Source organism: Ammodytes marinus (assembly GCF_949987685.1).
Source record: "Ammodytes marinus genome assembly, chromosome: 14".
Taxonomy (NCBI): Eukaryota; Metazoa; Chordata; class Actinopteri; order Uranoscopiformes; family Ammodytidae; genus Ammodytes; species Ammodytes marinus.
The window spans coordinates 7,094,720-7,109,002 of record NC_137218.1 but is presented as its reverse complement, the minus strand read 5'-3'; the positions used below and the strand labels follow the sequence as shown (position 1 = coordinate 7,109,002).

The window sequence follows — 14,283 nt, the reverse complement described above, 5'->3', positions numbered from 1 at the left end:
GAGTCTTTATTGGGCAGGGGGCCATTACCAACAAAAAAAAAGGTAATCTAATTGTCTTTACTCCTTTTAATATTTTTTCTATGGTGTCCTATATCTCCCTTTGTGTTACAACCTTGTCCTCTTTCAGCCATTGTTTCAGCTTGATGAGGCACAAGAGTTTGCACATGAAGGCAAACACCAAATGAGACCAATGGCAACAAACAAAGAGCCTCGTTATTGAACCAACATAATACAGACAGATTAACATTTAAGTGGCTTTTTTGAAAAGCTTTATCGTTCAATGGATTTGGGAACTGGCTGCTTCCCCCAAATGGTCTCTCTTGACTCATAATGTGGCCAGTCTGGTCTGTTATAACAGCCTCCGCTCATATGCTTTCAGGCTTTCCACAAAGTGTTGCATCCAGTCTGCAGCCACTAGAGTACCAGTGAGGTCAGAAAGGTGTCTGTAACTGGAAAAGGCTCAGATCAAAATGGGCTAAAACAAATGTACAATGTTGTCTGCTACAGGTGTCCAGTGGAAAATAACAGTGGATGTTTACTCAAATACTGTAGGCTACTAAGGTACACGTTTCTGAAAAATTGTACATTAGTAGCCTACAGAAAATTATTTTCAGGTACTTTACATTTTTTCTATTTCCTATACTTTACACTTCTAATCCATAACATTTCACAGGCAAACGTTGTACTTGTACTCTACTAGTTGCACCATGCAATGGTCTATCAGAGTCCCCACACCTTCTTCATCAAAATACAAATTTTTAACTATTTCTAACTATTGCTCAAAAATAAATAAAAAAATAAATATTTAATAATATCTATTTACAAAAACGTTCAAGGCTTTGACTTTTTGCTTTCCAATTTTTAATGCAATACTCAAGTGTTGGAATGACATCAAAATCACAATGACTATACTTGAGATGCAGGCCTAACTAAAACTGTGGAACAAAAATGCACTCAAAACAGTTTAATGTAGCTACAATAGACCTATGAAGGAATGTGAGTGGTGTCAACCTTTTCCCGATTTAAATATTCATCTGTGAGCTTCTGTCTCCCCCATGCGGTTAAAAATAAAATCACAACAGATTTGTGCTTTTTTCCATGGTGCTTCTCCATAGACTGGAAAAGGTTTCCCACGTTGTCTTTTGTAGCCTATGCGGCAAGGGGGATATAAAACTGTCCACTTGTTACGCAGGGGTAGGCTATGTAAAGTGGTAAACAAGTTACTGTCTCAAAAAGGTAACATATTGACAACAGACATATAGGTCCGTGTGACGATTATCAGTTAAATTCCCCTTAAAACAACTGAAAAATATCAAATCTTAACTTTGGGTCACTAGCCGACCCCGCAGTGCAGGATCAGACTGACTGCATGTGGATTTCGCCTTCATGCACGTGCATTTAGATTTAATTAGCACGTGGTTGAGCTGCTATAAATTCAGTATGGTGTATTAAAAGTGACCGCTAAGCTAATGTATTTAATAAGTCTATGTTGAGTTTTGTTGTGTAGCGTAGTAGAAGAAAAGTCTGCCTCCTATTCAATAGTTTGAAAAATGACGCTGGGAGAGAGATACAGGAAGTGCCGCAAAGTAGACTGACGTTTCTTTACAGCCAATATAATAGCTGCGTTTGTACGCTAAGCCCCGCCTTCATACGAAATTGACCAATTGTCTTCTTTGATGCGAACTTCCGCCACCTAGACGTCGCATGTCCATTGTACGGGTTGTTGCTGAAAGAGTGCCGCGATTGTTGAGCTCTGCAGGCTTTGTAAAAGACGGGATTTCTTCACATTTGTTTCATCTGGTGAAGCCGGTCGTGGACTTTTAATTGAGTAGGAACCGTATGAAAGTGTGCGTCATATGTCGGTCGTGTGTTACGGTAAGCAAACAGCGGAGGAATTTGGTCGTTAACGGCGGCGTCAGCTCAGTCACCTTGCGGTCTTCTGCTAACACCGGAGCTAGCTCACATTAGCAGCAGCTGTTTTTGTTGCTGCGTTTATTTTGACGGAGATCTCTGGGGAGATATGTCTTTTAACCGGACACTACCGGGTTTGTAGATAAGTCGTTGGAGTCGAGATAAACACATCTGTTTGGCTGTTAGCTCGTGAATTAGCCAACTTAGCCTGCTAACGCTACCAGGGGGTTGTGACGTTCACAAAAGGGGGAGCAGCGCGTAAACAAGAGACCTGGAAGGAAAGCCCAACCTGACGTAACGCTGTCGTATTTGCTCCCATTCTTTTTTCACTGCTCGGGGGGCCCATCACTAAGACAAGAGAAGCACCGCTAGTCATTCACAATGAATGGGTTCAGCACCGAGGAGGACAGCCACGACGGACCGCCCGCTCCGCCGTTTTACGGGCAGAGCTGCTGCCTGATCGAGGACGGGGAGCGCTGCGGCCGATCCGCTGGAAACGCCTCCTTCAGCAAGAGGATCCAGAAGAGCATATCGCAGAAGAAACTCAAGCTGGACATCGACAAGAGTGTGAGTATATGCGTCATAGGGATGGGACAATGATTTGGAGAAGTGTTGACACCTCAATGAGTGATTTGTGAGTGCAAGTGAAGAGTAGAAAGCTAGCTCTTCTTGGGGAACGCTACTGGTGTTACTGCGATGCGGACAAAATAACCTTAACCCTTTCATGCAGTGTCCACTGAAGTGATCAGCTGTTTAAAAGCTGAGAGGGTAGGATTGTGTTCAACCATTTTGGCTTTTTAGTGCTGTCATTTGAATGACCTGAAACAAAATGAACATCTCTTTAAAAAAAACTATAGACTTCTTTTAGATAATGAATCACATTTGATGAATCCGTCAAAGAAGGTTATATGTTTTAAAAGTTCTTCCCTTGAAAATGAACGTCTGCTAGTTTCGTCATGGCAGTTTATTTGAATGCAATACAACAAAAGCATCGATTCCCTTGTGGTGTTGATGTTACTGGAGCTGTATTTGGTGTTGTTTGTATCTAAAAATTGGTGTCACACGGTTTGAATTGGCAGACTAATAACATAAGCTGTACTGGGACAACATCAACCTTCCCACAACAACTTCCAGCTTTCTCTATTATTACCACAGTTTCGACACACCTCCTCCTCTGTTTCTCATGAAATGGCTGTGGCTAGAGGGATCGCTAAACGTGTTGCTTAACTTCACTCTAGTAAACAGCCCCATTTCAAAGTGGCACAACACTCGCAAGCAGTTGTTTGTAGGTCAAAAAACCAGACCGCACGGGAACAAGTATTCCCTCATGCTTCATTTTCTCTTGAGTTTATTTTCTGTGTGTCCCCTCTGCTGATATCACATGCTGTATATTTTTAAATGACCCAAAGTATTTACAGCACATACACAGTTTTCCAAGGCTGGCTCAACAACCTGGCAACTGTCCCAAGGCCCCAGTCAGAAACATAAGGGGCCTCATAAGTCCTTAGTTTCCCTGCGTGCCAGGTAGTTTGTAGTAATTTGATCTTTTTAAAGCAAATCATTGTGGGAAAATGCACCTCCAAGATAAGGCTGCAACTAATTCTTGATGTGAAGATTATAATCACTGACTTGCATCGATGTCACATAATTCATTGCCTAAGCTTTTTTGGCAATGTCCATCCTTAGATGGGCCTTTAAACAAATACACACATTTCAACAGGAAATACATTGAGAATACAAAACACAGAACAACAATAACATATAACTAACTTTTAGGCTGTGCCAAACCTTGAGGCCCAGTACCTGATAAGTGCTTAAGTCTACAGGATGCACACACAATGCACAAAGAGTTTGAGTAACCAGGGGGGCCGCTAGGGGCCTCAAGCTAAGCGTTGCCGTGGGTGACGCCCCTCATAGTGTCATCAGTGAATGACGGGATGTCTAACGAGCGTGTTGTTGCTGCTCTCCAGTCTGCATTGTATTTCCTCTGCTCCTAAGATTCCTCGAACGCTTTGTGTGACTTGTAGCTGAAGCAGTTCAGTCAGAAGGAGGAGCTCAGTTTTCTCTTAGTGTGTGTCCTGCTGTTTCTCTAGTCATGATGGGACCCGTGTGACAAGTCATGGGTTTGGCCCCGAGGAATGAATGACATTTAATTCTTTCCTCTTGTGAAATCCTGTGCAGCTATTGACGTTGCAGGAACATTTTTGGGCTGGGTCAATATACTATTTGAGGTATGACCAGAATGTGTTGAAAAACGTCGAAAATCAGTCAATTGCAGAGGTCTTGTGGGTGCAATCTTTGAGTAGATATTACCTGCTTTTTATGCCATAACTTTACCAGTTTTTGTTCTAGTTTATTTCAGCAAAGTTCATGTTTGGCTGTGTATGTCAAGACAACTTAACACTATCTAATTTAAATCTGTTTGTTATCTATACCAAATCTCAGGTATTGTGTTGACAAATGTCAAATGATAGCATAGCAAGTTAATATGTTCATGATTTATGATAATGTGGTACTACTAAAGTAAACAGACGCTTGATACATTCTAGACTGCTCCTTTTTAATACGCATTCATATATCTTTTTCTAGGTTCGACATCTCTACATCTGCGACTTCCATAAGAACTTCATCCAGAGCGTTCGCAACAAGAGGAAGAGGAAGACCAGCGATGATGGAGGAGAGTCTCCGGATCATGACGTGGAGGTTCCTGAGGTAAAGAACACTCACTATGTACAATACAGACATCATAGCTAAAACACAATAGGAAGGGGCTAATTAAACTGACAGGGCAGAGGAAGCCTTAACACTGCTTCGAGGAACGTTAAAATATGTCTTAAAACAGTCTCATGCTTCCTCTGATTGTCATACATTATGTACTACATCCAACAGCAAACAAGACCATCAGTGCAAATAATGCTATTTCGGTATAGTTTTTTCTTAAGGACATTGTCATGGGTACGCTCACCCAGGAACTACAGCTGACGTCGTTAAAACACTATTGCTTTTGTCCAAAGGGCCTCCTAGAATTAACCCGGTCTGAAATTCCCTCGTAGCCACTTACGGATCATGTTGGATTGTATGAAGAATATCCTTCCATACCCACCATTTCTCCCACAGAGAATCCATTTATATTGCTGTGCTCAGTTGTGCTTTGTGTGTACTTTTTTTTAGTGTCGAGGGGAGCCGCCAGTGACCCAATTTCTCCACAGAAATCATTAAAGTTTCATCTCCTTTAAAAGCTGTAAAAGAGGCAGAAGCCTTTTGGGAGTCTAAAAATGTCTCACTGAAAATGATCTAAGATGGCGGGAGGATGAAAAGGGTAACATCTCACGTTGTACACTAACTGACTGAATCCCCGTCTCTGTGTGTTTCTCAGGTGGACCTCTTCCAGCTGCAGGTGAACACGTTGAGACGCTACAAGCGACACTACAAGCTGCAGACCAGGCCCGGACTCAACAAGGCCCAGCTGGCTGAGGTAACAGTCACACCAAGACCTCAATGAAACCTGGAGAGATGTGTGTGTGTGTGATGTGTCCATGTTGTCCACTACATGTTGGGTGTCTTCTTGTACTTTGCACTGTGTATAAAAGTGCTCTATTCTTTCCGCCACTATTTTTCCTAATCTCTAAGATGTTACTGGTTTGAGGGTTTAGTCTTAAGGCAAGAAACAACTAGGGCTGAACAAATGAGAGGGTGAGAGTGACTGAGAAAACAAAGCAAATGAAGAAAAAGAGACTATTTTAATACCATGTTTGAAATAACACCCTGCAGATTGTTGCTGCTTTAGAGATGGTTGTCTTGGAGTTTTCAGTCTTTGAAAAAAAACTAGAGCTGTGTTTAATCTTTTAAGGATGTTGTGAAAAGGTTTGTCTGAAACCTGTTGGGCTTATTTGCTTAATCATTTCAGTTGTTAGGATGTGGTCAAACTGCAAACAGACTATCTGGCTAGAGACATGGCTTCTATTAACACAGTCACACAGGGAAGATTCAACCCACGCCTCACTTGAGAAACAATATATCGCAAAACAAATCGCAAAATGTGTTGTAGGGAACATAAAGATAAACGCTGTTCCTCGTCTGTTTCTTTTATCAGAGTTAAAGTGGAACTCTACATAACATATTCTCAACATCTTGATTCATGTTGCTTTATAAAAAGTATTACTATACCAAAAAATGCTCCTTCTCTTGCTGGCGTCGGTTTATCTCCCACGACACTTAACATCATTCCTTTAGAATTTCAGAGGAATTTCACAACTTTCGAAGCAGCACTCTGGGAGGAAGCTGCTGCTACTTTTTCCTCCTTCGAGTCCTGTTTTAAAGGATTTTTTTTCCTCTGAATAATCCGGCCAGTATTTCATATTGTGTAACAGTGAAGGCCCATTGAGCCGCCCTCATTAGGAGTGGACAGCCTTCTTTCTTCTCTCAACCCCACTGCTCCATATTCCTCATTGACAGTGATATACGTAGTGTCGCAGTAAGTGATCACAGAGAGATTGTTGGGCTTGATTTGCCTAATCGACAGGTGTGCTTACTTGGTGCAGCTGGCTCAGGCCTTCGACGTCACAAATAGCTCCTGTATGTAGCGTTGTGGTGTTTGGGGGGGGGGGGGGGGCTGGATGGGAACTCGGCTGTGGAAGGAATGAAGGAAACTGGGCTGTAAGTTGAATGTTTCCCCCTGGCTTTTAGTGGGTTAATGAACCTCCCACATCATTAATAAAGCCCCAGTCAACAGCCCGCAACCTGTCACAGCTGCCCCTGTGTTCAGCAGCCCTGAGACACTGCTCACACTCACAGGACATCGCTTTACAAACCCAAACAACCATGAGTTGAGCTTCAGTAGTTAAGAGCTTTAACATCGCCCTGTGGGGAATAGTATTTTGTAGGTTGATCCCTGTTGTTGTTTTTAATCTTTAAGCTGCTATTTAAAAATTGGTTGAAGGGCTAAGTAACAAATAAAAAAATTTGTTATTTTAACTGAAAATCTCCTGGGCAAAAGTGAAGAATTTTGTCTTTTCAGAAGAATATCGGAGCACTGTGTCACGTTCTTCCTCTTCATTGAATTGGTGGGCTACACTGTGTCCCTCTGCTATGCTGAAGTAAGGGTACTGGCTGCAAGCAAGCCGGGTCTAGGGTTACCATTCCGTGCCAAACCGAACTGTACCGCTCAGTAGAAACGTGGCCTTGATGTATTCTTTCTACCAGCTGAGCTACTGCGGTGCCCCGTACTCTTGAGTTTAACCTCTTTCCTCTCCCTCTGTCCTCTCTAGACTGTGAGTCGTCACTTCAGGAACATCCCGGTGAACGAGAAGGAGACGCTGACCTACTTTATTTACATGGTGAAAAGCAGCAAGAGCCGTCTGGACCAGAAAGGAGACGGGGGCGGCAAACCACTGGACTGAACTGTCCCCAAAGAGCATTACACCACATCAGCAGTGGCTATGAGAACGAATACAGACAACAAACAACCACGACAATGACAACAGCTGATATCTCTAAACCTGGACACCACTAACTTCAACTAGCTCCTCCTGTTACAGCCCCACTCCTCTGCTAAGACCGCTACACAAACTCTACAAGTCCTCCGAGGACACAGAGGACAGGTCAAGATGCTCATTTATCCCTCTTTGCATACAAACAGCCTCTGTGCATGTTGTCACAACGGTCCACCCTCCAACGCATATCCTCTCCTTCTCCTTAAAGACTGTCTAGGATCTGGGCTCACTGCGCGGGGTTTTACGTCGTCATGCTGTAACCTGTCTGTCCATATGTACAAAAGAACGACGTCCGATCTTAACTAAGTTGGTTGAATGCAATGTACTGGCTGCCTTAAGAGCGAAAAACGAAAACACGTTTTAAGAAATTTGGGGTATATTTTTTTTCTTTTTCTTTTTTTTTGCCGATTTGACTCTTAACACGTTGACCGCGGGGGAATGCTTGTGCCAAACATGAACTCATGTTGGAATTGAATGATGTGGGATTTTTTTTTTATATTTTGTTTTGTTTTATTAATGATGATATGTTGGAAAGGGGTGCTGCCTTCGCCGAAGTAACGTCTAGCATTTCAGGCTCAGTTCACTCTCTTCAAAAAGTGCAAACGGCACAAAGTCCACATAAAAACCTTCATTGTCAATAATGTCTAAAAAGCAAGCAACACAAAACGAGCTGATCTGAGGCCTGATATTTCTTCTTTTTGTCGCCCCTTTTCCAACTGGCCGTGATGCGTTTAAGGAATAGATGGTTGTGAATGGTGTAGCGTTTGGCTATGACCCTCTCTTATGTTTAATGTACGTTTGAACACACAACTGGATTTATTTTCTCTGTGCCCCGCCGGTTTTGGTAGAAAATCTCTTTTTTTTACCCGTCTCTTTTGTTCAGCCTTACGTTGTATAAAGTTGTCTTTGTGTGAGTATATGATTTTGATTTCTCGTACCTTTCCCCCCCCCCCCCCATATGAAGTGGAATGTGTGTGAGTGTGATAGAGGTGTAAAAGTAATTATTAGTGTTATTTTACTATTTAAGAGCAGTTTCTAGTGGAAAAACGTCTCGACGTTTCATGCTTGCATATCTGGATGAATTTCAAGAGGCTGGGTTGACAGATGCACACGTGACTATAAAGCCGATTTAAATGTTTTTTTCCCCCCAAATACCGAATAATGAATCAAATTGAAACATGTTACATGTATGCCTTCCTTCTCAAATATGACAGTTTTATTGGAAGTTGAATAAGGGAGCACTTAAGCGTTTTTTACATTTTTATGCCCAGTTGAAATATTCCTGCTATTTCACTTGCGTCCCCAGAATGTTATCAAGGTCCAACATGAATCTGATTTGGCACCATAAGTGGCTTCACACTTAAAAAATTGATTTTCTTTTCTTTTTTTTAAGTCACTTTTGTCAAGTTTGACCATCTGAACTACTTAAGTAATTCATGTAAACTTTGAAGTGCAGTAACGTTGTGTTGTAGCAATAATATCCTGAACGGATGATTTTTCAAGTAAATGGATTAGTTGTTTAGTTTGTGAAATCACTGCAGTTCTCCAAGTCCAGAGTCCAAAACATCACTGGTTTTCACTTTGCAATGATACGAAGCAGAGACTGTTATTTCTCAGACTGGGTCTTTATATGTCGGTCATATTAATCCACAAGCCGTGATGGGAAATGACTGGTGACTCCCTGAAACAAGAAGCATTTGATACGAGGAATCCAGCACTGCTGAAATGTACACCTTTTATTTAAATTCTTCATAATGCACTGCTGAAAACCTCCAGGCAATGGACAACGTTTTGCTTTCTCATCTTCTTCAAAACCTTGTACTCTTCAGCTCAATTATGTGGTTTAGTTTGTTTTTCCACGGTGGTGACTCCATAGAGCCTAAACACAAACATTTTCAGTCGGGATTCTATATATATATTTTTTTTTTTCAAGTTTTGCATCCTCTGTCACGCAGACTATTTCACTGTGTCCACCACACTGAGTTCGTCTACTTTTTCTTAGTGTCTCTTATAATTTCAGTTTTGCTTGTAGGTTTTGTTTAGTGTCATGTAGATAACAACCAAACTTTATTAACACATAGGCCATGCCACATTAACCTAATTGTTGTATTAGAAAAAAAAACATATTTAAATACGCTTATTGCTCCTGATGATTATAAAAATGAATAAATGTATTGTACAGGCAGAAGCAAAAGTCTCGTCTATGTTCATTCAAAGATTGTTTTGACACACTGTGGTTGGTTTCAAACATTATATAGAAACACACACACACACACAGATGCTTTGAAAATAATGTGTAAGCTTTTAAATGAAGGAGGATGAAAACAATTGGGTCGAGGGAAAAGGCAGCCATGTTTGATTTGTATTTCTAGCAGATGATTATTCATACGCAGTCTCTTTTCAGTAACAGCCGTCGACCACTAGGTGACGCCATTGCTCCTCTTGTTGGTTGCACGGCAGCAGTAGGACGCTTTGGGGAATTTTAAACTACCTGGAGCCGAGAAGAAAAACAAAATCCACTTGAAAATAGCTGAAATGGTAAAACATTTTCAATTTATTTTTTGTTGTTTTGTTTTTATTAACAATAAGGGGAACTTTATTTTAAAATTGTTTGCAATGGATACTTAAAGTGGATAACTGAAGTGTGGAATGGTAGCAGAACAAAGCCCTTAGGGGATCTTTAAGTCAATATAATAGATGATTTAATATATATTAAATATTGACGTATTCATAGAAAAAAATATTGAATTCATGAAAAATCTGCATGGGAAGGTTAGATTGTTTATTAATCTATATAATGTTCTGTAACGTCATAGTGGCTATATCAAAATGGTGTAGCCTACAATTATGTGTTTCTGACATCTTAACCAGGAATTCGTTTTACTCCTGGAGAACCTTGGACATTGGGGAAATAACAGTAATGCCATCCGTCTTCAATGAAAGTCCAACTTTAAAAGCAGAAATGTGCAGATAAATGAATATCTTAATGTGTATAGGACTAATGTCAGAATTATGTTGAAAATAATCCTAGTTCTGACTGGATTAACGGTATAGATATTAATTTATCTACATTAATCTAATTAGAAATGTAGGCTATTTAAAGTTTTACTAAATGATTGTGTGGTTATGTTTTGACAATTTCAGTATTATTTTTCTTTCGGTGAGACTCGGCTATAACGGTAAAAATATGAAGCAATAAAGTAACAATAATTAAGTCTAGGCCTATATAGTAATACGTTAATTCCCTGTTGAAGAAAACAAATGAGACAACGTATTCATTGTATAGCTGGAGTGTCTTAAAATAATTCATTTATTTACGGAACAATATATAACTTCACATCAATGTACATTTCCATCAACATTTCGCACAGTAATAAGCCTTTTCCCCCTTTTTTTAGTTTTCGGTGTTTTACATGACAGAGTGAAAGCTGTGCGTTAACTCAACATTCGGTGTCTCAGAGCGGACAGTGACATTAATTTTTGAGGTAGATTTATTTAATGTATTTAATTTTTCTACAAGAAACATCAACAACAGCCGGTATAGTTTACAGTACAGTAATACTGGGTTAATAATGTTTTAAATATTCTGACTGCGCCAAAATCAACGACATGAGACAGTGACAAAAAGAAAAGAAAAAAAATCATCTGGGCTCAACGTATTTCTGCTCATTACATTTTTCGTTTACTTTCTGTTAATTATTTCTGGTTAAAATTCAAATCCGGTGTTCGCATATACGCTTATTGGTAGTTCTTATCTATTACTGAATTGATTAATTCATCACAATACTATTTTGATGGATCCACCAGGTTGTGGTTCATCTTGCACCTATATTGTTTTATTTTGTAATTTTTTTGCAGCTGAAAAATCACAAATTGTATTAAAAACTTTAAAGCCAGACCGAGTCATGAAATAAAGTAGATGTATCTTAAGATTTATGAAGAAAAAACATTCACGATGATTGTTTTCCTGCAGTGACAATAAACCGACTCGCACGGGAGAAAAATAATCTCAACTGAAGCTGTTTCTTTTCATTATAATGAGGCCTAATTGGGCGACATTACTGATTTCTGATTGGGAAAAACTCACCTAAAATGAGCTGCTTAAATATTCTGCTGTGAAGCTCGTGTGTGACTGTGATTTCAGAAATGTACCCGCGCGCCAGAAACAATTGAGAAACAGAACCAATCCTGCGGCATTATCCCAACCAGTTAGCCATGCAGGAATCATTTCTCTCGCTTTGTTTTAATGTTGGCAAAGGCGTTTCCCTTCAGACCACAGCCTACACCTCATTTACTCCCCCTCGTAATTTGTTATAATTTATTTATTTTCCGCTCCAGCGCCATCAGATGTGGAAAACAGGACCACTCGACTCGACGCCGGATAAAAACACGTTTTAGGGGAGACAGATGTTTTGCGCTGGGTTTTTTTCTTGACACCGTGGCAACATCTGGTCTACAATGGGTACAGACCTTACTAGAAGGGCGGGACATAGGCTACACACACAAAAAGAACAGAAATACCACAAATATCAAACTCCTTTCAGTCAGATCTGTGTGTCTGTGCGTCAGAAATCACACACCATGAAGAACATCAACCAAGTGTCCATTGCTCCACTGTGGTGTTTTCACCTCCACGTTGTCCTTTAATTAATTATCCCGTTATTTTGCGCATGGTTGCACGTGCACAGCGGTGTCTGTGTGTGTGTAAGTTCTGTCAGTCAGTCAGTGGTTTTTTATCTGATCCAGAGTCTGTGATGACGCTCTTGTTTGTTGTGGTTGTTGTTTAGGGAAAGGGTCACTGGTTGAGCTCCAGAGCCCAGACCTGCTGCGGCCAGCCGGTCCGGCCCTTCACCTTCTTCTCGGCCCCTAATGATGTCTCCTGCAGGCTGCCGTCGGTCTGTGACACACACACACACACACACACACACACACACACACACACACACACACACACACACACACACACACACACACACACACACACACACACACACACACACACACACACATATACACACAATATTATTAGCAGGGGGGCGAGAAAAAATATAGGGACCTCACAATTCTGCTCAATTTAGTTTATATCTCGTGCGAGTTAACGGCAATGTGCTTTTTTTTCTCGGAGAGGGCTTTTGCACCGTTTCATCACATTTCTGCAGGCTGCATATTTGTAGTTTACTCCTAGGAAAGTCTGATAACACTGGAAAGTCCGGTCATGCTGTTTATATGACGCAATCAGAGGCTATGACATCACTGGATCTCATTAAAAGTGAAAGTCAGTGAAACATGGATCAAAACATTCACCAAATATGAAACAAGATTATAACTAATATTACATTTGATATTAAATAACAATGCACATTTAGCCTATTAATTCAAGAAAGCTGTTGTTATTTTACTAATAACAGAATGGTCGTGTTATAAGCTAAAATACGACATTTACTTCTGAGGTTTAAAATAGGCCTACTGACCTATAGTAAACATAAACGTTATTGACTTTCATTTACATGGAGTATGATTCTTTGATATGAGAATACGACCCCAAGTCGTCATTAGACTACATATTTAAAACATGTTACAAAACAGAAAATAAAGTGACTCAGTGAATTTAGTGTTTATGAAAATATAAGGTCTAAATCTGACTAGCTTATAAAATCAAAACTTCACCGTTCGAGAAAATGCTTATTTTTTCTTGAGGTGAAGTAGTGTGTTTTTAGTAGAGCAAGGTTATGAGCTCCAGCGTTATTTTTTGTGGATCATCTAGTTTTGTATAGTGAAAATAATAATAGGCTACCATTATAAAATAGGCTATGATAACTATTGGCTCAACATACAATGTAATTGTAATCAAATTATAACTAGCAAATTATAGTACTAATCAGATTGGGGAAAAAAAATTAATTTGACAACAAATCAGATCCTGTTTTATATAAGGTAAGGTATATTGGGTTATATTTGTTTTTAAACTTTGGGGTGAATTTTTGTTAAACCTAACTGTACAACTCTTTTCATTCTAACACACTTGTCTTGCCAGCAACACATTTCTAAATCGAGTATAAGTTCCCACAAAGGTGAAATAATGAGTAACTGAATTGTTTTCGTTTCGGAGTTAGCCTACTTTGATCAACGTGGAAGTCTCGGACGTTTCTATAATCATAACTCACCGGCTCCCGTTTCCTTTTCATATCCCGGTTTTCAAATTTCTTAATTTCGGCCTTAAAGCCCTCCGTCTCCCCGGAGTCTTTGGCCAACACGTCCATCAGGTAGGCGATGTAACTGGTCGCCAGACGTAACGTTTTAATCTTTGACAGTTTGGTGTCCGCCGGCACGTTGGGGATACACTCCCTCAGCTCGGCGAACGCTGTGTTGATGCTCTCGGTCCTCCGGCGCTCCTTCTTTGGCCCGGACGTCCTCCTCTTCCCCATGCCGGCCTGCAGACCCTCCAGCCGGCCGTCGTGCGTCGCTCCGGGCGCTCCGAGCTCCGCAGCCGACGGGTAGGGCGCCTGGATCTGAAACTCCGGCGGTCCCTCGCCGTGGTTCACCACCCAGCTCTGGAAGTACGGCGCATCCTGGTGACACCGCTGCACGAACGGGAAGGGCTCGTGCATCAGGTGGTGATGATGCTGGTAGCCCCCGATGAGGTTCATCTTGAGCGGGGGAACAAATATGCTCGCAGTGTTTTCCCTCGCGCTCGGTCTCTCTCTTCTGTTACTGCTGCTGCCCCAAAACGGTCTCTGCTCGGGGATGTACAGCCAACAGAACTCATTCACGACTTAAATATGTATTCCTTTGAATGCATTAAACGAGTAAAGCCGAACGTAGCCACGAACTTTTACATCATCGTCATTCTGAAAGCGATGTCAGCCGAGGGGAAATAGGC

At 40.9% G+C, this 14,283-nt stretch overlaps 2 protein-coding genes across 2 annotated transcripts; one reads left to right on the top strand and one right to left on the bottom strand.

The window, feature by feature from the left end:
- The first annotated feature begins 1,621 nt into the window (after positions 1–1,621).
- sap30l (sap30-like) lies at positions 1,622–9,580 on the top strand. Its single transcript, XM_080040491.1, has 4 exons — positions 1,622–2,478; positions 4,501–4,623; positions 5,288–5,386; positions 7,179–9,580. The coding sequence occupies exons 1-4, from the start codon at positions 2,293–2,295 to the stop codon at positions 7,308–7,310; spliced, it is 540 nt and encodes a 179-aa protein (XP_079896617.1). The 5' UTR covers positions 1,622–2,292; the 3' UTR covers positions 7,311–9,580.
- Positions 9,581–12,198: 2,618 nt separating this feature from the next.
- Positions 12,199–14,050, bottom strand: LOC307260393 (heart- and neural crest derivatives-expressed protein 1-like; the record flags this gene model as incomplete). Its single annotated transcript, XM_080040624.1, has 2 exons — positions 12,199–12,300; positions 13,568–14,050. The coding sequence occupies 2 exons, from the start codon at positions 14,048–14,050 to the stop codon at positions 12,199–12,201; spliced, it is 585 nt and encodes a 194-aa protein (XP_079896750.1).
- Between the last annotated feature and the right edge of the window lie 233 nt (positions 14,051–14,283).

Bases quoted from the DNA above. Each gene is read 5' to 3' on its own strand.
- sap30l (XM_080040491.1), top strand. From the start codon at position 2,293: ATGAATGGGTTCAGCACCGAGGAGGACAGCCACGACGGACCGCCCGCT. The intron at 2,479-4,500 runs GTGAGTATATGC...ATCTTTTTCTAG, and splicing joins AGCTGGACATCGACAAGAGT to GTTCGACATCTCTACATCTG. The intron at 5,387-7,178 runs GTAACAGTCACA...TGTCCTCTCTAG, and splicing joins ACAAGGCCCAGCTGGCTGAG to ACTGTGAGTCGTCACTTCAG.